The 22,794-nt window shown below is 36.6% G+C and overlaps 4 protein-coding genes across 6 annotated transcripts; 3 read left to right on the top strand and 1 right to left on the bottom strand.

Moving 5' to 3' along the window:
• Nucleotides 1–2,778: 2,778 nt before the first annotated feature.
• Nucleotides 2,779–7,869, top strand: LOC116022712 (KH domain-containing protein At5g56140-like). Of its 3 annotated transcripts, none has more exons than XM_031263549.1 (7): nt 2,779–3,180; nt 4,360–4,445; nt 4,916–5,061; nt 5,868–5,990; nt 6,083–6,199; nt 6,960–7,103; nt 7,215–7,869. In XM_031263549.1, the coding sequence occupies exons 1-7, from the start codon at nt 3,083–3,085 to the stop codon at nt 7,365–7,367; spliced, it is 867 nt and encodes a 288-aa protein (XP_031119409.1). In that variant the 5' UTR covers nt 2,779–3,082; the 3' UTR covers nt 7,368–7,869. The 3 variants fall into 3 exon arrangements, with proteins under 3 accessions (XP_031119409.1, XP_031119407.1, XP_031119408.1); XM_031263547.1 differs by having other exon boundaries at nt 4,913–5,061; XM_031263548.1 differs by having other exon boundaries at nt 2,780–3,180; nt 4,913–5,061; nt 7,218–7,869.
• A 1,542-nt stretch (nt 7,870–9,411) lies between these two features.
• On the top strand, nt 9,412–11,153 carry LOC116022831 (GPI-anchored protein LLG1-like). The gene is made up of 3 exons (XM_031263716.1): nt 9,412–9,630; nt 9,770–9,844; nt 10,625–11,153. Exons 1-3 carry the CDS (start codon nt 9,525–9,527, stop codon nt 10,990–10,992), a joined length of 549 nt encoding a protein of 182 aa, XP_031119576.1. The 5' UTR covers nt 9,412–9,524; the 3' UTR covers nt 10,993–11,153.
• Nucleotides 11,154–12,103: 950 nt separating this feature from the next.
• LOC116023597 (pentatricopeptide repeat-containing protein At5g66520-like) lies at nt 12,104–13,738 on the top strand. Its single transcript, XM_031264600.1, has one exon. It carries the CDS (start codon nt 12,104–12,106, stop codon nt 13,736–13,738), a length of 1,635 nt encoding a protein of 544 aa, XP_031120460.1.
• Nucleotides 13,739–13,833: 95 nt separating this feature from the next.
• Nucleotides 13,834–18,699, bottom strand: LOC116022281 (actin-related protein 8). The gene is made up of 12 exons (XM_031262916.1): nt 18,305–18,699; nt 17,766–17,851; nt 17,519–17,589; nt 17,316–17,383; nt 16,987–17,048; nt 16,537–16,634; nt 15,924–16,005; nt 15,702–15,844; nt 15,265–15,413; nt 14,983–15,116; nt 14,659–14,777; nt 13,834–14,181 (listed from the first exon to the last, which is right to left on the bottom strand). Exons 1-12 carry the CDS (start codon nt 18,655–18,657, stop codon nt 14,104–14,106), a joined length of 1,443 nt encoding a protein of 480 aa, XP_031118776.1. The 5' UTR covers nt 18,658–18,699; the 3' UTR covers nt 13,834–14,103.
• Between the last annotated feature and the right edge of the window lie 4,095 nt (nt 18,700–22,794).

The following is a 22,794-nucleotide window of genomic DNA, read 5'->3' as shown; positions in this document are numbered from 1 at the left end:
TCTCATCCTCATATAGCAACAAAGAAAAGCCTTCCACGCGAATAATGAAGATAAAAGGGTATAACGGGTTGCCCTATTAGATTCCCCATGTAGGCATGATGGTTTCCGTCAATGAATCATTAATCAAGACATTATAGCTCACCGATGTAACACATTGCATAACTAGGTTAACCCATCGCATTGCATAACCAGGTTAACCCATCTACCATCAAATTCGAGCGTATGTCCTACATGTTTGTGACATAAATAGTGCCCAACTTTCGTTCACGAGCTATGTATTCTCAAACTTAAAGTGTTTACGCGCGATGTTTCTGAATTGCGGCGCCACAAAGGAGTAGAGTGCCGAGTGATTTGAATTTACTATTACCAGGTTGTAGATAGTCGCTCAATCAAATATCTCATTCCAATAGGATGAAGCCACAACCTTGTCAAGCCTTTCCTCGACCCAAGTGTACGATCATCTCCCTCGTTCCCTGGTGTATAGATACACAGACATCACAATATCAAAAATTCACAATCACTAAGTGTGTTCCTAAACCCTTGGATTAGGGGTTCTAGATAGGCAAGTTGCCGCATTTTTCTGATTGTCATTCCAAATCATTGAAGTCGACGATGACTAACCAAGGGAGAGTATACTTTGTATGGGGCAGCATCGGATGATTCCAAGCCTCCAGCTTCTGGTGGCGTTCAGGGAAACCATAATGACTGGTAAGCCTCCAAGGTTACATGTTGAGGAGTTCAATCCTAACATCGACGTGGTTTTAAGAATATCTAATGAGACTAATGGTGTTCCTTCTCCTCCATAGCATAATCAAACCTCATACTCATCATTTTCTTCCAACACAAAAATGGCACTCAAAGCCTAGTTTAGCTATGAACCTCTCAGCGTACGATTGATCAAGTAAAGTTTCCATCAAGAAAACGAATTTGGGCTTCTTACTAGACACTAGGTCCACCACCTCACAAACTATGTGCAAATTACCCAAGTCGCAACAATTCCATCTTAGAGTGCTCATTGGACTGGGTAGGGCTAAGAGCCAGTACCCGCTGAGAATAAGTTTTTTGTGTAGTCAATGGTCATGAAGTCCCTGGTAGACCCGTCATCCCCGTTCTTCCTCTTACGTTCAACCACTATGATGTTTTCATCAGCATCAGTTATCTGCATATGCATATTAAGGACCATGCATGCCTATTGTCTGTCCGAAAGATCGGGGTCCCCCCTCACTAGCTATAGGGAATTAAACTGATTGCCCTGTCTTCTAAGGTTAGCCCAAATGTGAGGGCCATAGAAGTATTGATCCAGTTATAAGGGGGGTCAAGCGCCATCGAGCATACAATCTTGCCACAGAAGAAACAGAAGGTCGTTAGTCGTTCGTATTTGAATGTGACCCAAACCGAGCTACCATCGCGTTTAGTCAACTTCATCATGCGTTTTAGTGCATTGTTTACATCAAACTCAACCCTAATATGTTCGAAGCCCTTCCACACCACCCTGACATTACCTGTATCATGTTTCACGAACTTGCTCAAGAAGTTGCCTATCATCTCCAGACCGATAGAGAGGTATAGTCGTTTGGTAAGTCATACACCTACAACCAACTTGTTATTGTGTTGAGAACTACATTAATCGCATGTTCGCCTGGTTCCAATAGTCTACATGCTAGCATGATATTCTCAAGAGACCATGGTCCATCATCTATGGCGCGCTGAGCTTTCTCGGGGTGAAAGAATTTGAACTAAAAAATGTTAGACTGAACTTGGACAATCCGTACACTCTTAAGCGGTCTCTAAACCCATGAGCCACCATGGAGAGCGGGAACTCCGCCGTTCCTAACAAGAACAATGACTGCAGGTCTTACCCATTGTACAAGTTTGTGAGGGAGGGACTCGGAACGGAACTTCTCATCGGCGAGAAGGTTAGGTCGCTAGGAGAAGAGTGCGACAAGGTGTTCACGTATCCAATTCGGACTAGAGAAGGAGAAGAATTGACTATGGCCAAGTATCACTTTCCATATTCAGACTACACATACAAAGACGGTTTTACACTTTTACCCCTAACATTAAACATTATTTGGTGAATTAAAATTTTTTGATCAAATTTGACCGACAATTTGACTGGAGTAACCAAAATTGATAGAAATTGAATAGTTAAGTTACAAAGTTAACAGTTTTGAAAGTCATGAATTACAATTAACAAGACCACAACAGTCATAGGGCCAAAATGATGACAATTTACTTTTTTATTTATTTTCTCCATATTAAGGTGGCATTAATGATTGTTTAGAAAAAATAGTCACAATTTTTTTTTTGAAAAACTCAATTCTTTATAAGGTAGTATCCATTTTATACTTTTTAAAAACTTTTTCAGTTCAAAAGACTCAATGCACGCACCACCGGGTTTGATCTGGTCACAACTATTGACTCTGTTGTAATATAATATCTGTTCATAGCTACTTTATCAACCAAAGGAAGTACAAAGAGCCAATATCGGCCCATTGAGGCTCGAATCTACCCTCTGACTCTGTTGTAATGTAATATCTGTTCATAGCTACTTTATCAACCAAAGGAAGTACAAAGAGCCAATATCGGCCCACTGAGGCTCGAATCCACCCCTCCTATGTGGGGTGTAATCGAGTGCTACTAGATCACAAAGTCTTTGGCTATTTTCAATAAAGTTAATCATTTTGTTTGTTTAATATTTATAAAGAAAGGGTGACAGAGTAGATATTTGGGGTTTTTGCATAGCTTTTTTAAGCTTTCGTCCACTAGACGACTGACATCCCATGATTGAGGAGGTGTAGTAGGAGCAGCATGCGAATTGGCAACCACAAGCCATCCTTAAACAGTAGAAAGTTGTCTACTTTCTTCCCCACCAGGCCACCACTCCTACAATAGTACTACTACCAGTAGAACAATACACAATTTGGTGATATGCTAATCTTTCATTCAATAAATACTCCTTTTCCCTTCTTCACGTTTTTCTCCACCCACCCAACAACAACAACAATCGTCCACTACCTTTCACTCTCTCTGTAGACTCCTCCAGCCGGAGAGATCGGTGGATTTGCGGTCATCGGAACAGATGTCTTCCGGCAGGTTTATGGCGTACTCGCCGTCCCCTTCCTCTCCCCACATCGCCGCCCTTCGCTCCACTTCCTCCTCCCTCGTCGACCAGGAAAAGTAAACCCCATTCCGGATCTTTCTGATTTTCTGAATATACATATTAATTTTTTTTTAATGTCATCAATTTATACTGGTCCGATTGTCTTTTGCTGGCTTGCGAACTTTTTGATCTGAATTCAATTTTTTTTTTAAACTAATTGAAAATCTGGTGGTACTTTTCTCTATTGCTCTGTTTCAGTTGACTTTGATGTGGTAATATGTGATCAGTTACACTTGAGTTCAATCAGTTGATGCTTTTCTCTGGATGTTTGTATAAGAAAAGAATTGCCCCCTTTTTCTCAATTGATCTGAGCTGACAAATAACTGGTTTAGTGGCTTAGTGCTGTGTCAGCTTTATTGTGTTTTACCAGGAATCAAAGTTTCTTTTTCTTGTGTGAACTAGTACTTAACTGCTGCTTAAGTTAACAATTTCCAAGCTTGATGATGATAATGTGTAACATTCTGTTGTGCTTATTGGCTTCACCTTAGATATTGCACCTAAAGTGTATTTGCTACTTCCAGCAGAGCTCAAAGCAATTATTAATTTGAATCTATGTACTCTTTCATCATTCCAAAATCAATCTCCCATTGGCTGCAGAGAAGTATGTAAATGTCCTCTGAACATAGAGTTAATTCTAATATTTCTCCCAACTTAAAAGTGGTCAAGAATGGTCCCTCTGTTATTAAATTGGACAGCAATGGACCTTTACTAGAGGTTTGTTAATGGAAACATTTCCACACAACTTTTAATAGCAGTGGACCATTCTGTCCAATTTCCAGTAGTTGAAACGGGCCACTTCTGTACAATTTATGGTGCAGTGGTAGTTCCCAACTATTGGAAATCAGACAAATGATCCTTTCATCAGGCTTTCTAGTAGAATGGTTAATAGGACCAATTTTGTTCATTTCTCAACAGTTGAGGGCATTTCTTAATCACGTTTTAAATCATGGGAAAAGTAGGAATTGCTACTATATTTGAGGAACCAAAGGTCAAATTAATGTTACCATATAAAATTAGACTTCATTCCAAAATCAGTCTCCTGAGATGTCCAAATAAAGGAGTTTATTCCAAATATTTGGGAGCCATCTGCCTGGGGATGTAAAAATGTGGTTGAAGTAATAGAAACACTCTTGTTGCTCAGAGCAAGGTCTGTTTATATTTGCTGGTCACTAATTTATCTCAATGCATGTTGAAAGGTATCTTGCGGAGTTGCTAGCTGAGCGCAACAAGCTTAGTCCATTTGTGCCCGTGCTTCCTCTTTGCTATCGGTTGCTGAACCAGGGTGAGTTTTAACCTCCACATGCAATAACTACTGTCTGTTTGAAATTGAATACCACGAGAAACCTTTCTCTTCTGACCATGAAAATTTAGGCTTATTAGTAAATATTTAGTTGTGACATGAGGAGTTATAGAAGTGAAAATATGGAAGAAAGATTGAAACTTTTTCTTTAAGAAATTCCTAGCCAGCATTCTACCATGCTCATGTATTCCTTATAATTCTTCAGGTCCCATTTGGAAGTTTTTAACCAGAGCTGCCATTGCCTTGGCAGATTAGTGTTGACTTGGTTATATAGGATGCCTTCTGTTGGGTCAATATAAGATTTATAAGTGTGGTCAATATAGGATTTTCCATTTACATTATGAACCTTTGGTGTCTTGGCCTTCACCCAGTCAATATTGGTGGCTGCTAACTAATTGTTAACTAATGCTAACTGGTACATCTTATTCTTGAAAATTGACATTTTGAAGCAGAAATATTGCGTGTAACTACAATCTTGGAGAATGCATTGATTTTAGATCAAAGTGGGCTTGAACATGCTAGCCCCATGGCTTCAGGAGGATTATTTTCAAATGCAGGAGCTAACATGGACAGATGGGCATCACGATTTCAATCTGAAGTATGGATACTAACCATTAACATAACCTCTTTAATCTAATTTTTATTTTCAAAAGATTCTGACACAGTTTTTCTACTCTGAATGCTGACTTGATTACTTCTTTTAGGTGCTTTTAACTTAAAACTTCACTTTTTTCATGACAGGCAGTTTGAAGCTAACAACGTCAGGACTGATTTATAGATTTAGCTGAGCACATTGATTCAGTACTATGCTTGTATTTACTAGTTGTCTTATCATTGAATTAACCTGACCTCCTCCTTCTCATGTCCTAATTTTCTATCAAAATGATTGTGGTATAAGGCATAATAGGGTTGTCTCTCGTTCTCTGTCTATACCCTGATAACTTTTATTAGTGCATTCTTGATATTTTTCCTAAAAGAATATAACCATTTTACTCTGGGGCCCTATTAGAGTTCTGCTCTTCAATTATGCTAACCATATATTTGGGGATGGTTTAGTTAAATGTCAAGTATTGCAATACAGATATAGAAATGTGCAGAATATCAAATTTGCAAGTTTTTTCATGGTACAGTTGAGTACTTTCAAGGTCGTGTGGATGATAACAGGGTTAATCAATAATTTTTTTGAGATGCATATATCTAAATTATATTACATGTATCCAGAAGTTGGCTTGCTATATACTGTATATTCCCCTGTATTAAGGAGTGGCTTGATGTTCTGGTATCTGAGGTTCTTTCAGCAGTACTCTTGTACTCAAGTCGGTAGCTATAGGGAATGAATCCTCTGCAATGCAGTTTTCTTTGCAAAGGATAGTATATGACAATGTTAGCATTTATGATGTGCAGAAGATGTCAGGTCTAGTGCAGCCCTCCAGTTCTCAAAACTGGCTTGGTGGTCAAAGTAGCTCATCTGGCCTTATTGTTAAGCGATCAATCAGAATTGATATTCCTCTGGAGCAATATCCCAGTGTATGTGGTCTTCATCCATCCTGTCCTCTCGTGATTCTTGATCAGGGTATTATACCAAAATTTACCCCAATGCTAATTAATCACTGGTGCAGTACAATTTTGTTGGTCGCCTCCTTGGACCTAGAGGGAACTCTCTTAAGCGAGTGGAAGCAAGTACAGACTGCCGTGTTCTGATTAGAGGATGTGGAAGCATCAAGGACCCCTTAAAGGTACAATTTCGTACTCCTATGTTCAGTTTGCTTATTGTGTTAGCACTTAGCATGCATCTTTACTTCCACATCTGTGATCTGTGTATGGGAAAATGGAAATAATCCCAACTTTTGTTTTATCTTCATTACTGATTGTTTCCTTTGATTGACATTACCTTTGTAATAATTAGTTCTAAGCCACTAACTATGAAAGAAACAAAATGTATTGGCCTTATTTCAAGTACCTGCCAGTATTTTTTTTTTTTTTTTGATACATTGGGTTTCCCAACTTACGCTAGGCTAATCCTAAGCCTCCAGAACCCCTGCCAAAGAGTTGTTGGAGGAGGTAAATTGCGAGTCGCCTAAGCAGCCTCCTACTCAGTCCCTGGCTTTGACTCTGCACACAAGGGATCCATCTCCACACTTCCGCCAACTTGGGCAGCCCAATTTCCAATTTAGGGAGCCTAAGGGCCCAAACTCTAGCCTGGGGAGCCCTAGCTCCAAGATTTTGGTGGGAGTCGAACCCCCACCCTGCCGCTGGAGTGGTGACTTTAGGTTGAGCTAGCCCTGTGGGGCACTTGCCAGTATATTTATATCAAAGGATCAACTCCTTCCGCTCAAAAAAAAAAAAACATAAAATAAATTACATATTGTTCTCTTGAATTTTAAACGATCTTTGATGCTTTTGCAGCAAAATATAAGTACTTTTCTTGTATTTGATCTAAACTTTTTCATGGATATAAAAGCAATAATCAAGTTTATTATTTACTGCTATTCAAAGGAAGAATTGATGAGAGGTAAACCTGGGTTTGAGCACTTGAACGAGCCCCTTCATGTAATCGTGGAGGCAGAACTCCCAGTGGAGATAATTGATGCTCGGTTAGCACAAGCACGTGAGATACTTGAAGATCTCCTCAAGCCCGTGGTAATAATTATTTCCTAATTCTTTGGTGAAGTAAAGAAGATGAGCAAGATGAAGAGATAACATTATGCTTTCTTATTCTTACATCCGTGTCTTCCACATGTTGTTCAAAAGCAGGATGAATCTCAGGACTTTTACAAAAAGCAGCAGCTACGCGAACTTGCAGTGCTCAATGGTACACTTCGTGAGGAAGGTTCCCAAATGTCTGGTTCCATGTCCCCCTTTAACACCCTCGGGATGAAGAGGGCCAAAACCACCACGGGGTGATAATCTTTCAGTTACCTGGCTTTGAAGCTCGCATGTTGATCATCTAGGCGCTACTACGCAGCAGTATCGACGCAACACTAGTTGCAGTGCAGCCTATGCCTTCCTTCAACTCTCGTCGGGGCACTGGCACCGTCATTTACCAGTTCTATGATGTCTATATGTGAATATGATGCAGTTTGTGTTAGTATTGCATGGAGATGGAGATAGTTGTTGGCGTGAAGGACCAGAGTACAAACTACGGGTATGGTTTTGCTCGACGCATTTCTCCCTCCCAGACTAGATAGTTTTGTTTCGTCGACAGCTTTACAACACATCTATCTAGTGTGTTATTTCATTATTAATGTTAAAGTTGTGATGGAGTTTGATGTGGGGATAATTCTGCCTGTAGTTGAGTATGCATTGCATTCAGAGAGGTGAAATGCAATGGTTTAATTTGTATCAACAACAGAGTATTATTATTTGTCTCATTTCATAAAATCATTCTTTATTTACGAAGTTTCAATTTGATACAACTAGAAACATAATCGTGAATGTGATTTTGATCAAATGTAGTTATGAGTACTAAACTGAACAAATACATGGAGGCACAAATTGATACTTCAATTACTACGGGAGAAAGGAAATAATCTAAAACCCTTAGAATTTTTGCTCAAGAGCTACGGGAAGAGCTAAATCGCGAGTCGCTTGTGAGTCTTTAGGTTCTCACCTCTTTACCGGCGAGTCGCTTATGAGTCTCTAGGTTCTCACCTCCTTACCGATATTTACGCATAAAGAGTTTTATCATCTCTGATCGATCAAGGTTGTTGGAGTAAGATTTTAAGATGATTGGTTGAATCAAGTGAGCTAATTCAGTGAAATTATGTTCTTTATTTTATATTTGTAAGAGGGTATAAATCAAATTATTTCACAAAATCTTAAAAATTTCAAAACTGACCATGGGAGGGTGTTCCTCATCCCCACGTCATCTTGGTCTCTTCGCGATCAGAATCCGAGTGGGGAATTGGATGCTCCAGCATATTCAATGATAATAGTCATCCTATAGTATCTAGTATATAATTTAAGATCACACTTGTATGAGACCGTCTTAAAGATCTTTATTTGTGAAACAGGTTGAATGTATATGAAAATTTAATCCAATATAATACTAATTAGAAATAAAATGTTTTTTTTTTTGAAAACAAATAAAATGTTTGTTAGTTTTATAGAAAAATGTGATACTTTTAAATCAAAATATAAAAGTATTACATTTCTCCATATAAGTATAAATATTTTATTCTTTATTGATATTACATTTTTCAATATAAGTATTATATTTGTTGCTGACCAACACGTCACACGAGCAAAGATATGTGAGACGGTGTCTACACACATTTTTGCCTATAATTTGTTATTCCTACCCATCTATCTAAATCTTTCCTAGAAAAGTTTGTTGCTTAATCATGTGTTTGCAAATGCTTCAACGTACACTTGCACGAACCAAAAGTACTAAAATTAAAGTGTTAACCAAATACTCCGTGTTTTTAATATCACATGCAAAGTAAATAATAAGATACTTTTAAGTATAAAAATAATATTAAAATATTTATCCTTCAATTACTATACATGCACATGTGATACAAACTAAGTCATTGAATTATATATATATAATCATTTTTAATCCCTAATTTAGAGCACCCCTACCAGAGTTTATATTGAGTTTTTGTCAGATGAACAACCAACTTGGCGAGAAGAGAAGAGAGAGAAGGGAAATGAAGCATTGCGGGCACGTGCAGTGCACGCTGAGGTGCGTCTGACAAATTTTTTTTAATATCAGATTTTTTTTTTATCTCATCCTATTTTCTCTTTCCTAATCACACTTAAAAAAATTTCTCAAAAACTACGAAATAACACCATTGATAAGGATGCTGTATTACCGGAACCTATAAAAATTGATGAGGAGATTGCAGCTAGGGAAACATTAATGATTGTGTGGCTAAGCTAGCTACCTGATAAGGACGTCCAAAACAAAAGCAAGTGGATACCCAACCAAATAGAATTCAAATGGTCAATCCTATTGGCGAGTCTACTAGGAAAGTCAGTCTGTGTCCACTCACTATTATATTATATTGATCAGATCTGTTCTGGAGAAATTATTAGAGAGGTCTCCCTAAAACAACAATGGTTTGGATTAAATATTCATCATCAGCTTGTGTTGTTACCACCTACTCCATACTTGTGTTGTCTCTCCATTTTCTTACTACTTCCTCTTCCTCCTCCTCATCAGGTATGTATGTATAGTATCTGTTAGTTTCACAAAAACTAATTAAGATTTCTTTCTTTCCATTGATATGATATGATCTTCACTCACTGTTAGATATTTTGGTAATTAATAATTGTATATATGGTTAATTATATTTGTGCAGATGAGGGTGTGCTTGTTTCTCAGTATTCCACTGAGACTACTGGGATTTGGAGGAACCTCCTTCAGGCCAAGATACGTATGTTTCCTTCAATTCATTCTTAATTTCTTCATCCTCTGGCCCAATTTTGACTTTTTTGATTACTATTAGTTATTTGAATTGATTAAAAAAAATAATATAAATATTTGGTTAATAAGTTTTTGTAACTCTAAAATACTAAAATTCAAAATGTTACTCAAAGCAACCTAATTATACCAAACAGCTATCAGCTAGCTAATAACTAATTTACTAATCACTTCTTTACAATCAGCTAATGTTATCAACTACTCATACCTTTTAACCCAATTAGTTGACATCTGTTTACCAAAGAGGGTCATTGTTTCATCTAATTTGGCTGCAATGGCACTAACAATATACGGAGTAATATATATTTTCATAATTTAATTTCTTCCGATCCATATAAATCACTATTCAATCCCTTCAATTCTCTCCATGCAGTAAAAGCTAGCTAGGATAGGGGATAATTAATGATATAAAATGGAAATAATAAATTTTTAAGTATGGTTTCATGATCTATAAGTCACTTCTGAAACTCCAAGTGCTAGGATATATATATAGGCCTTGGTTTTATATGATCTATATATAGCAGGTCAATGGTTGGACTAAAGACCATTTTCGTATATAAATAATATTGCAATGTCTGTAGAGGCAATTGAAACACTAATTAATCTTAGAATGTATGTTTAATTTGAGTTAGAAAAAGTTGCTGTGCTAAAATAATTATATATATGCTTTTAGTTAGTTATGGTGTTTTAATTGTTGGGTGTATATATATATATATATGCAATAATAATGCAGCTTGTAGCAAGAACTTTGAGTTTGAGAACTATACCATTCTCACCAGCCAATGCAAAGCTCCATACGAACCATTACAGCCATGTTGCGACGCCTTTACACAGTTCGCATGCCCTTTTACCCAATTTTTGAATAATCAATCTACAGACTGTTCCGATCTCATGTTCAACTACATCGACCAAAAAGGCGGTTTTCCAAAAGGTCTTTTCTCCAATTGCAAAGGAGATCAAGATGGCCTAATTTGCGCTGCACCACCACCTGATTTAACTGCCGGAGTCACAGTGGGACTGGGGGCACCCCCACCCATTCAATTCCTGTTTTATACCACAACAACCCTCGCTGTTGTAACTTTTTTGTTTTTAATCTCTTAAATCATTATTATGTGTAATTCAGGATGATATTCACAACTCTAATTAAATTATCATAAATGTATGTATGAATTAAGATTTGATGTAAGATTGAATAAGCTTTTTGTTTGATTTATCATTTATCAAGTAATAAACATATAAACACTATAGCTTAAGTTTTTGTATACGCAATTGTTATTATTTGTTACAAATTTTCTTGATTGTTGTAGTTTTATTGGTGCACTTAATTTAAAATCAGAGTTTCAATAAATTGTAATGATTTTTGTGAATCTTTAATATGATAAAGTAACAAAAATAAATGAATAAATAACTGATATTAATTTAATAGTAGGAATTAAACACCGGCCCATTAGTGGTAGCTTTCTGCCTGTGGAATGAAGGCATGGTCACATGGTTGTATTGATTTATTGCCGACCTAACGTAACCCCGCGATGGGACTTAAATTAAATCTTCGACTCTTGGAGCTTTCCATCCTTTGAAAATATCTTTAAAACAAAAAAGAGCTTGAGGGCAATCATTATGATCCATATCATACTATAACATAATAATATGCATTCAGTTCACAAATAATATACTTTAGTATATTAAAAATGTGTATTGTATTAAGAGAAACTACATTATTTGAATACTAAAAGTACATTATTTTGTATAATGTACATTCAGTACATGAATAATGTACTTTTTGTTGTGGCCTACTCAACATTGTATGGACCATGGAAAAGTATGTTATTTGAGTACTGAAAGTACATTATTTTACATCCAATACACGAATAATGTACTTTTAATATATTAAAAATGCACTTTTTATTTTATTTCACACGACACTGTATAAGCCATGGTCCACACAATAATTTGCCGCTTGAGGGGATCCAAAAACTAACTGAGAGAAGTCTTGACAAGAGCCCATCTGAGTATCTTCAAAATCTTGAGAAGGAACTCATGGATCTGAGGAACTTCTTGTCTCATGATTGGTAAAAAATGTTTATTTTGTCACAATAAGCAATTGAAAAGGCTTTGAAAGTAACACATGTATGAACTTCTGTTCTGTTGGGATAAGGTTTCTATGGCTGACGTCTGAGGATGTAAAAGACAAACCTAAACCTATCCTATAATAATGCTTAACAAGCCTGCCTTGAGTGAAAGCTCAAGGACCATGTACATGGCTCTTGCTTCCAATTCTTCTCTCCTAATAAACCACAATAATAATAATATTGCAGAATCTCAAACCTTTGGCGTAAATAGAATCCCTTCCACCAATCTGTTGCTGCTTCAGATGTGCCGTTACTCTGCAGAAATCAAACAAATACACGCACAGTTAGTCGTCTCAGGATCAATTCAACGCAGACAGAACCAAGCAAAGCTGCTACAATCCTACGTTGGGTCATTTGAACTTGATCATGCTTCATCTGTCTTTGAATCGATTCAGTCACCCGATGCATTCGCGTATAATGTCATGATCAGAGGCCTGATTCTGGGCAAGCGGGCGAATGAGTCGCTGGTGATGTATGCTAGAATGTGTGGAGAAGGCATCAGACAGGATAACCACACTTACACTTTTGTGCTCAAAGCATGTTCTCGTGTGAATGCGATTTGTGAAGGTAAACAAGTGCATGCCCGGATAATCAAGGCGGGGGTGAAGCCGAATACTCACGTTTCTAGCTCGTTGATTCATATGTACTCCAATGCTGGCTGCCTGGATTCTGCAGAACAAGTGTTTGATGAATTCTGTGAAGAAGATAGAGTGCTTGTGATGAACTCTATGGTTACAGGTTATATGAATCAGGGTCATGTTGAAGCTGCTAGAGAAATGTTCTGTATGATGAAAATGAAAGACGAGGCGACATGGAGCACGATGATAGCAGGCTACACTAAGAACAGTATGCACGAAGAAGGCGTAAGGACATTTCAAGAAATGGTGGCTTCAGGGGTCTCACCAGTGACTGAATCTGCAATTGTGAGTGGTCTATCAGCTTGTGGCAGTTTGGGAGCATTGGATCAAGGAAGGTGGATACACAGATACATCCTGAAAATGCGAATTCCGGTCAGTCTTAACCTGGGAACCGCTCTGGTTGACATGTATGCAAGGTGTGGCAGCATAGAGTTTAGCTATGAAGTCTTTGAGAATATGCCAAGAAAAGATGTTGTTACCTGGGGAGTCATTATTGCAGGCTTCGCAATCCATGGCCACGCTAACAGATGCTTCGAGCTTCTTGATGAGATGATCTGTGCAGGAATTAACCCAAACAGCATCATTTTCGCATCCCTGCTCTCTGCCTGTTCATACGCGGGACTGGTTGAACATGGCTTCAGTTATTTCCACCTGATGGTGAACCAATACAAGATCACACCAAGCATCGAGCATTATGGGTGCCTGGTAGACCTCCTGGGCCGTGCTGGGAGGCTTGCAGAAGCAGAAGAGCTGATTTCAGCTATGCCAATGGAACCCAACTCTGTCATATGGGGATCACTTCTCAACGCCTGCAGAATTCACAAAGACCAACAAAGGGGAGAACGGGCATTCCGGGAGCTAATCAGATTAGATCCATCTGGGGATAGGTATAAACTAGCAGCTTACCTGTGGCATAACAACAGAGAGCTAGATGAACACAATATATGGAATGGAAAGGATAATAAACCTGGTTTAAGTGTCATTGAGGTCAGTGGTGTAACTCATGAGTTCATGGTAAGGGACATCAGTCATAAACACTCTCAAGACATATATCAGATGATGGAAGGATCAAGGGATTAACAAGAAGCACAAATTCTGCAGAACTGTACTATAGTTAAAAAATGTTGTTCTCAAAAAAAAAAAAAAATAGTTAAAAAATGTTTGGGTAAAAAAAGTAAAATAACCGGCTTTCATATATATAATTCCTTATCAGACTCCATCACTTTTTACACAGTAACAAAAATTTGATTGGGGAACGAAATGGTATTGTACAAGACTTCTCATATACTATAATTCTATATTAGCATTACAAGCCCGGCTTTTGCTTTGTTGGCAACTTGTACATAAAACTATGAAACAAAAGAAATAATTTATGCTTAAGAAGCTTTGTGTATGATACATCCTCCCAAACTAAAAGATGGTCGTTTGATTATAGACTCCAGTTGTCACCATATAAGCTTGCTTCTGGACCTCTGTCGAAACTGCTTCCTTGTCACACACCAGGAAGTGGGAAAGGTACTCAACTGTACAATAACAAGCAAAAACACTATGTAACTTGTATTGGCACATAAATCTAATGTTCTCATTTAAGGTTTGTCAATGGTTTGAAGGAGAAGAATATCTCTGATTGAAAAGTCAACTTAATGTTTAGATTATACTGCAATCTCTTTCTAGTTCATTTTTTAAATTTTTAAAATCACAGGGAGCAATTATTCTAGTCCTCTCATCTTATACTTTGAACAAAACTTATTTCTATCTCTGATTGAAAAGTCAACTTATACTTTGAAGGAGAAGAATATCTCTGATTGAAAAGTCAACTTAATGTTTAGATTATACTGCAATCTCTTTCTAGTTCCTTTTTTTAATTTTTAAAATCAGAGGGAGCAATTCTAGTCCTCTCGTCTTATACTTTGAACAAAACTGATTTCTATCTAATATTAGAATTTAGAAACAATTTTTTCAGCATAAAGGAAGATTAGAGACATTTTGCAGTAGCTTACATTGCTGATGAGTTTTGCCCCATGCCATGCAGAATCGACACCACAAGGGGGAGGAAGTACTCTGACACCAAAAGACATGGATGGGGGAAGAAGGGCACGTACTTCCTTCTCTAGTCTTTCTGGGGAGACAGCGCAAAGAAATAGTTTAACATTATTTCCTCATAACATTCTTTAGTTTCTTTTTTATTTATTTTTTCTTTTTTATTTTATTTTAATATTTTTTTCTATACCACAGTTTTATAAGTGTATATATATATAATGAATTAATGATGATGAAATGTCAAGGTGTATGAAAAACAGATAGTGAACGAAACTGCTATTTACCTGCTAGCCCCGGCAAACAGGCACTGCCCCCTGCCAAGACTATAGTTTTATACCAAGAATCATCTGTATTTAGTTCTGCTTCTTGACAGTGCTCCATGCAAAGTGCAACAGCATTATGTAAACCCATGGCACGCCTGCAGAAAAGGAAAGGCACCCACACATATGTAATTGTGTTTGAAAATGCACTAATTAAAAGAATAGCACAGCTATCATAGAACATTAAGAACAAATAAGAATGGGACAATAGTTCCCAATTTGTAGACCAAAATGGTATAGACATACATTCCTGCAATACGAGGCTGGAACAAAATCTCTCCTGTTTGAAATCGTTCTTTATCAAGTGTAAAGAAACCTTCTGATGGAACTTGGAATGAGGCTTTTGTGTCTTTGGATAGCTCAGCTTCATAATCAGGAGCAACATAGCAGAGGTTCTGTGAGTCCAAAGAAAGAAACAAATCAAAAACATGCAACAGCTTCAGTCAAAATTTTCTGGTTTATTAGGAAAATAAACAATAATGAGGCATACAAAGTTAAGTAACATCACAACTGGAGATAACAATATGTCATTTTTAGTAGTGGAATCCTCCCTGAACCATCTTTAAGTAAAAAAAAAAAAAAGGGCATGGGCATTGGTAACTGGATTTGGAATATCTTGGAGGGTACAAAAATCCAACATATGAAACTGATTGAAGGCCCAGTGAGAAGACATAATGGATTACCTCCTTCAGTGTGCGCACGGTGTAAAGTGAGCCAAAATATATGTTCTTCTGTTGCATCTGCTCTTTGAGGAAACTTGTAAGTTTTAGTGCTCCAACTCCTATTGTTTCCACACCCACATTGTGCATAACTTTGCCATGTAGAACTGTTTCAGTAAGAAATGCCAAAGGTTTAACAACAGCATATTGCACCGCAAATTTCAGTCTTAAGAAGAAATATCTTACTAGGAACAACAGATGTTTGGTGAAACCCAACATTGACAACTATTCCTGATGTCCGCCTTGCCGCAAACAAAGCCAAAACTGCCTACACTTTGTAAAAAGATCAAGTCACAATGATTATTGTAAAAGAAAAGGTACTCCGTATTAAATAGTGTAAGTAACCAAGTACATACTCTATATTAGGCACTTTAGATTTTGGTTCCCCCCATTGTTCTGTATGACAAAATACTTAGATATGTTTCTTAGCAGGGATGAACACCTTGTTTTCCAAGATATGTCGAATTTGGTTAATACATTTTAACTGCTAATCTGCTATAGCGAGTTTTCAAAGATATGTCACATTTGGCTAATACATTTTAACTGCTATACTGAGAATAATGCATTCATTCGGTTACAATATTAAGACAGCCTTTAAAATTGTGTGCATCTTTCTTACAATCATAACTGTTTAGTCCAGCCCTCCCTGCTTCAAAAATAGCAGGCAAAAAATGATGCACTGGACAAATATTAATAACACAATTTGCAATCATTAGTCCCCACTTTACAAAGGACATGTGCAAACACCTTTAAAAGATAAAACAACAAAAAATGTAGCCAAACACTACACCAAAAATACCTGGTTCATGGCACAAACAGCAGGAACATTCATGTCAAATAATGCTGAGAGGATGGCTTCTTCTAGCTGCTTCCGAGCTGATTTGTCAGATTCAGCATCTACAATTGAAAACGATAGAGCAAAAACATGAAACTATGCATATCAATGATATAAAAGTTGATAAAAATCAACAAAAGAAGAAGGCTGACAAGGAACTCATGAATTTTATTTACTCATCTATGGACAACATTTCAAGGATCAATCTTAAACGACTAAATCGAAGACTTCCCTTCACCTAAATAATTCAAAGTGATGTGTTCTCAAGATGTGCAAAGAATAGGAGATTTTTGCAATATAAAAATGAAGTGGCATCTTGCCATAATGCCATCTACCCACATAAAGAAAACAGCTACAAGTACTGAGATTTGGTACCAAATGGAATATTTTAAAATAGACTGAGTGGAAGCTCACCATCATAATGGCAAATAGGAATGGACACAATAATTGGCTGTGTTGATGTTTTCACCTGCATCCTGCAAACAATCCAAGTAACAAGAGGGGGTCAAGAGTGACCAAAAACTTATAAAGTGCAAAAACGAAAAACAAAAAGTTCTTAGATGGAACTTGGTAACATTAAGCTTCTCTCAAAATTTTCCAATCACAGTTAAAAAAGCAAAAGCCTTAGACATCTGTGCAGTACTCCTCTCAAATACCAAAGCTCAATTCTAAAGCCAGATACTTCTCCAAAATCCAAATGGATTGTTAAATATCTATCATATAATTTATTAAGAAAGACAAACCTGCTATATATTGTTGAGAAGAAATGCCTCAGCCTAGAATACATTGGAGATTCAATGTTACCAAATTCCTGGACAGGAGCAAAAGTCCAGAACAAAGACAAAAACGTAACTTTTAGAGCACAAGGTAAAAAGAGAAAACATCTCAATTTCAAAATTGAAAACTTGAGAGCACAGTTATATTTTTGTCTTATAAGAAATCTTACCAAAAAAGTTGCTGATCTCCCAGATGGACGATTATACTTACTCCAGCCATATTTGCAATATCCAGAACCACCTTTACATAAGCATAAGAATGAATTAATAAAATCTCAAAAGCAAGGGTATTTGCCACTGCATTCCACTTTTAATGTGGTTTTAACTACACTAATAAAATCAATAACTACAGTTCTAGGGACCACCCTACATATTTAAAAAAAAAAAAAAAAGTATAGCCAGTGTTCTAGTACGCACCATCTACAATCATAGTTCCAGGAACCATGGCACGTTGACCATAAATATGCATGAATGAAAGGTCAGCCATTGGATTAGCAAATGTCCTGCATACGGTAAACCCACGATAAGTTCCGAGACTCGTGCCTGCCACTTATTCTTTGCTTCTAATGTTAAAGAACCAATCATCAATTGTTCATTCGGAACAAATTAAAATCATAGTCCTAGAGGGTAACATATGCAGTTTGATTGAAAATGAAATGTATGTATGAAGAGGATATATAAATAATATAATTCAGCTAAAGAAACAGTCAATTCATCAAAAACCTTGACAAGCTCGAATTTAAGAGAGAAACAGAAAGGTCAGATAGTAGGTGCACCAAATTGAATTAAACTTTTTTTAATTAGAAAACTCTGCTGCGTCATTTAAATGAAAAGAAAACAAAATTGAAGAGAAATGTGTCAAAAATTCCTGATAGAAACAATAATCGTTACCTATGAATTTGAGGTAAAATTCAGTACGAATAAGAGAATTGGAATAGGAGAAAATAGCACAGTACCAAAGAGAAAACCCTGATCGCAAATGAGTTTCGGCGAAGAAGATAGAATCCCAAGGATCTTGCTGATTCTGAAGGAAGTAAATCCACAAGCGATTATCGGAGACGATGAATTTCCAGGACTTACAAACGGCGGTGAGCTTGGCTGCCTCCTTGGGGCCAAGGAGCTTGACGATAACGATGAATATATCGATCGGAATCCGATCAAAATCCCCCATGGAAGACGCCCTGATACAGGCGAGCTGGTGGAAGCCGTCGCTGGAGCTCCAGCTGGAGTATGGACTTGATCCCGGAGCCGAAGCCGAAGCCGAACGAGCGGAGACCGATTCCCAGACTTTTCGGAGCAGAGTCGCCATGGTTGTGTGTAGTAACGCGCATCAAAGTTTTGCTGTGGTCCTAAGTTGTGTGGACTTTGAGTCTCTGTCTGCCCATTTATACTTAATTTTGGTGTGATAATAATTATGGATAAGTTTTCGCCACGCCAGCACCAGGGGACCATACTATACCGTTCGTTAATCGCTCTCGTTTGTTTAACAAATGACGTGGGAAAAAGGAAATTGAGATATTTTTATAAATAACTAGTACTTTCACCTGGGTTTGTGGATTTCTATCCCTCCTGATTATATTTCTGAGTTGTTAATTCATCAATGAAGTATTGTCCTTGTTTATTTTCAAAATATATATATATATTTTCACCACATTGTTGTGATCTATTTGCCCTACTTATGGGTCTTGCTTGGGCTTACGGGGAGCGGTTAAAAACATACTGAAACGTTGAAGTGAAGCATGTTTTGTAAGAGCAAAACAAGGCTGTTGATTGACTTATAAAGCTTGTTGAGCTTTATGATTGAGGACAAAGAAATTACGTGACTGTACCAATGTCGTTGGCTAGTATCATTTGGGGATAGTGTGGATCAAGTGGACTAACAAGTGGTTAAAGTTGAGCGTGTGTCTTTGGGTAACTCCTTTATTCTCAACTGGAAAACTATGTTTATATTAGTTATATATATTCAAAATCATGCTATATAGTTTAAATTGAAACATGTATTTGGATGGTAGTTTTTAAGTTAAAACAATGTATGTGAAAACTAATATATGCATATTTCCTTCCAAAATAATGTGATTGTATATATCATCATTTGATTTTATATATCATCATCTAAAATAATGCAGATTTTCTTTAAATAGGGTCGTACATTATAAGTTAACTGCAAAATTAGAAATTTAAAAGCTAGTAGCTACTATCAAATAGAGCTTATGGTTTATTTATAGATTAAAATAAATTATAAGCTCTATCAAATATAGCATTAGTGCTTTTCCATCAATCAAATTTGTAAGAAAAACAACTATAATGAATGTATTTGGCAATAATAAATTTGCATGAAAAATTAATTATTGTGTTCAGTATGATCTTGAAACATAACAGTTAAATTACTTAACAATTAATTGACTGGCTTAGTTTGTTCATACTTGTTTTAAGTTTCTAATATACCATTGCTATATACACTATCTCAATGGCTTGTATATGACTTTGCATTTGTCTTTGTCTCAATGTCTTCTATTGTGTTATGAACTTCTAGAATATTTTCTATCAACACAATCAACTAAGTATATTATTATAACAAAAAAAAAAGTTAATTATATTTGTAAATCTAGATTTATACGTGTCATTTCATTTTTAGTTATTTTTAATTCAAAACATTCCATGTTGATCATTGTATTATTGTGGTATGATTATTTTTAATCATCCATCAACAAACATGTTTAAATGACGTTAAATACGATGGCATTTCGATCTTTTTATACGTACAAATTGAGTTAATTCACTTTTTTTTTTGAAAAAAAATTCTTAATTCACAGCTAGAATACCATGTTTTCTTCAATTGCAATCCACACTAAAAACGTTATGGTCAAGCGGAATAATTAGCTTTATGCCGAATTTGTGTGTTTCTGATCTGATTGTTGTTAGATCTGGATTATTTTTAATGTGGCAGTAACATCCAATTTTCTTATGTTATTTATTCTACTTTTATTATCATTTTAGTCTTAGACAAGTACTGTATGTACTTATTTTCGCATAACACGAATCTCGTTTCTAGTAAATAAATGTATGTAACATATAAATGTATCTTTTAGTATTGCGAAAAAATTACATTAAAATATTACATTTGGGAAAATGGGAAGAAGATGATGACACCCATTCTGTTTTATCTCCTGTATAAGATGCAGAGAATTTGAAAGAAAAAAAAATTAAGAGAGTCAGAGTGGGGCAGGTAAGTATAATATAACGTGGATCGAAAACAGCAGAGCTAAGTTTCCTTAGTAACACATACACATTATTCCTACTTCGTACCTAATCATATTAAACTGAGTAAGTAAAAATGATATGATGAGTAATGGATAAATATCTCCAACACTGCACGTTGTTGGCTGGCTGTTCCTTAAGTGGATAAACTTTGCATTTTCGAAGGCTTCGATAGCGTAAAATGAGGATGAAAGGACAGGCCGGTGGACATGGTACCGTCTGTTCAGTTACAGCACATTCTGATGATGAGTTTGAGGTTGTCAAATTCTGACTGAGTTTAGATTTTTTGGGCCACATTTTATAATGGACCAAAGTTTTATACTCCGTAAATATTAGTTTTGGAATTGCTTCAGAATATTTAATATGGAAATAATTGTATGGAGACGTTTGTAATAGTTTTGTTAGTGTATTTTGCAATTGATGAAGTTATATTTCTTTTAGAGAAAACGGTAAAATATACCTTTAAATTTTGCACGAAAGAATAATTAGACCTTAAACTTTTAAAAAGTGTAATTAAATATCTGAACTTGTCAAAATAAATCAAATAATTCGTATTTACTAATTACTAGTAATCAATAAGTTACCGGTAAAATTACAATTACGTATTCAACCACATGCATGCTCCACAAGGTATCGTGTTTTCCCACAAAAAATTTCTCTTTCTTTGCGCGCCATGTCACAAAGGACGTTTGAAGTCCTTGCTAATCGCTTGAAAACCACGCACGCCGCACCCCTACCCTTCCACCTCATCGTACACCAAGCAATTCGTCGGTCACTTGAATGATTCGTCGTGCTTTCTGGCTGTCTATAAACGGCCAAGGCGGTTTCGACGAAGAGCGGAAAGACCCCATGGCCATGAACTTGCGGTCCGCCAATTTGGCCATTAATAGTCTGGTCTGGTTTGTTCGGCTCCTATGGGGTTCACCACACGTGCAGTGAGCCAAGATCCGAGATGTCGCCCCCACAACTCAGGCGGACTACACCTTCTCATGGCTCATTTTCTCAGATTATGCTCTATATCTCACTTCCAAACGTGCCGTTAGCCGTTTTTCATAAGCTCTGTGTTATGACTACCTATGCTTTATCTCTTCTACATATGCAATACTAATGCAACAACAACAACAACAACAATAACAATAAAATCCAAGTTTGTTTTTAGTAGTTGGCTCGAAGGATATAACTTTGAAAAAAAGTGAAATCTGTATGAAAATTAAGAAAAATAATATGTGGAGTTATAGAGAGTTCATAGATTTAAAAAAATAAATAAATAGAATACAGTTTTGTCATTTCTTTAAATATATGTGATGATTTAGAAATAGTAAACTATCAGTACTTCAATTAATAGTGTGCAAAAAGAGTCTAGGGGCAATTGAGTTGATAAGTGTTACACAAAAATTGTATTCTTTATTAAAATTTGTTGTATTTCAGCGATGCATTATGCTTAGTTTTTTGGCTATCTGGTCGTCATATCCTGTGATAAGTATGTGGACGGTTCGCCATCGATTCGAACCCGTGACCTTGACTCAAATACAAATTGTTGGATCTCCCAGTTGCGCAACACGCCCCACTTGTGGCTGGACTCGGTGTTTGTCTCGCCATAGATTCGAACCCGTGACATCGGCTCAGATACCCATCTCAGCACTGCACTATGCTTACTTCCCAGGGAGTCACCTATCCCGGCACGCTTAACTACACAGTTTCTTAGCTATATGGTCGTCATATCCTACTTAAAACCAATTGGTGATAAGTAGGTGGACATTAATTATTTAAGCATATCCCTTCATGGTAACTGGTAAGCCACAACGCTACGTCTCGAATCGAGTAGAGTTGAACTCGGTCAACCCGACCGATGCCCAACACAATTCTAAGTGTCGATTTATGAGATGTCGAGCATCTTCCTCTTGCCAAGATTTCAATCAAAACTTTAGTATGCCAATTTTGAGAGTTTTCATTTCTCAAATGAAAGCCACCATTTACCGTGGTGGAGATATGAATAGTGAAACCTCCTAGCAACTTTTAAATTAAAGTCTTCAATACTATCCTTAAATTTAATATTAACTATTTAAAGTAATGTGAAGATTTATCCCGAACGTATCAATATTATTATATCTAGGTTCATAATTCCAATAATATCTCCAAATGAATCAAATCCCATGAAATAATCTCAACCCCCCCCCCCCCCCCCCCC

Source organism: Ipomoea triloba, chromosome 6 (assembly GCF_003576645.1).
Source record: "Ipomoea triloba cultivar NCNSP0323 chromosome 6, ASM357664v1".
NCBI lineage: Eukaryota > Viridiplantae > Streptophyta > Magnoliopsida > Solanales > Convolvulaceae > Ipomoea > Ipomoea triloba.
Note: the sequence above shows the minus strand (reverse complement) of the source record. Positions and strands in the feature narration are given on the sequence as shown.

Coding starts and splice junctions, on each gene's coding strand:
- LOC116023597 (XM_031264600.1), top strand. CDS start 12,104: ATGCTTAACAAGCCTGCCTTGAGTGAAAGCTCAAGGACCATGTACATG.
- LOC116022831 (XM_031263716.1), top strand. CDS start 9,525: ATGGTTTGGATTAAATATTCATCATCAGCTTGTGTTGTTACCACCTAC. Junction 9,631..9,769: donor CTCTTCCTCCTCCTCATCAG/GTATGTATGTAT, acceptor ATATTTGTGCAG/ATGAGGGTGTGCTTGTTTCT. Junction 9,845..10,624: donor CCTCCTTCAGGCCAAGATAC/GTATGTTTCCTT, acceptor ATAATAATGCAG/CTTGTAGCAAGAACTTTGAG.
- LOC116022281 (XM_031262916.1), bottom strand. CDS start 18,657: ATGGCGACTCTGCTCCGAAAAGTCTGGGAATCGGTCTCCGCTCGTTCG. Junction 14,778..14,982: donor CTGTTTGCCGGGGCTAGCAG/GTAAATAGCAGT, acceptor CTGTCTCCCCAG/AAAGACTAGAGAAGGAAGTA. Junction 14,182..14,658: donor GGGCAAAACTCATCAGCAAT/GTAAGCTACTGC, acceptor GTTATTGTACAG/TTGAGTACCTTTCCCACTTC.
- LOC116022712 (XM_031263547.1), top strand. CDS start 3,083: ATGTCTTCCGGCAGGTTTATGGCGTACTCGCCGTCCCCTTCCTCTCCC. Junction 4,446..4,912: donor CTATCGGTTGCTGAACCAGG/GTGAGTTTTAAC, acceptor GACATTTTGAAG/CAGAAATATTGCGTGTAACT. Junction 5,062..5,867: donor CATCACGATTTCAATCTGAA/GTATGGATACTA, acceptor TATGATGTGCAG/AAGATGTCAGGTCTAGTGCA.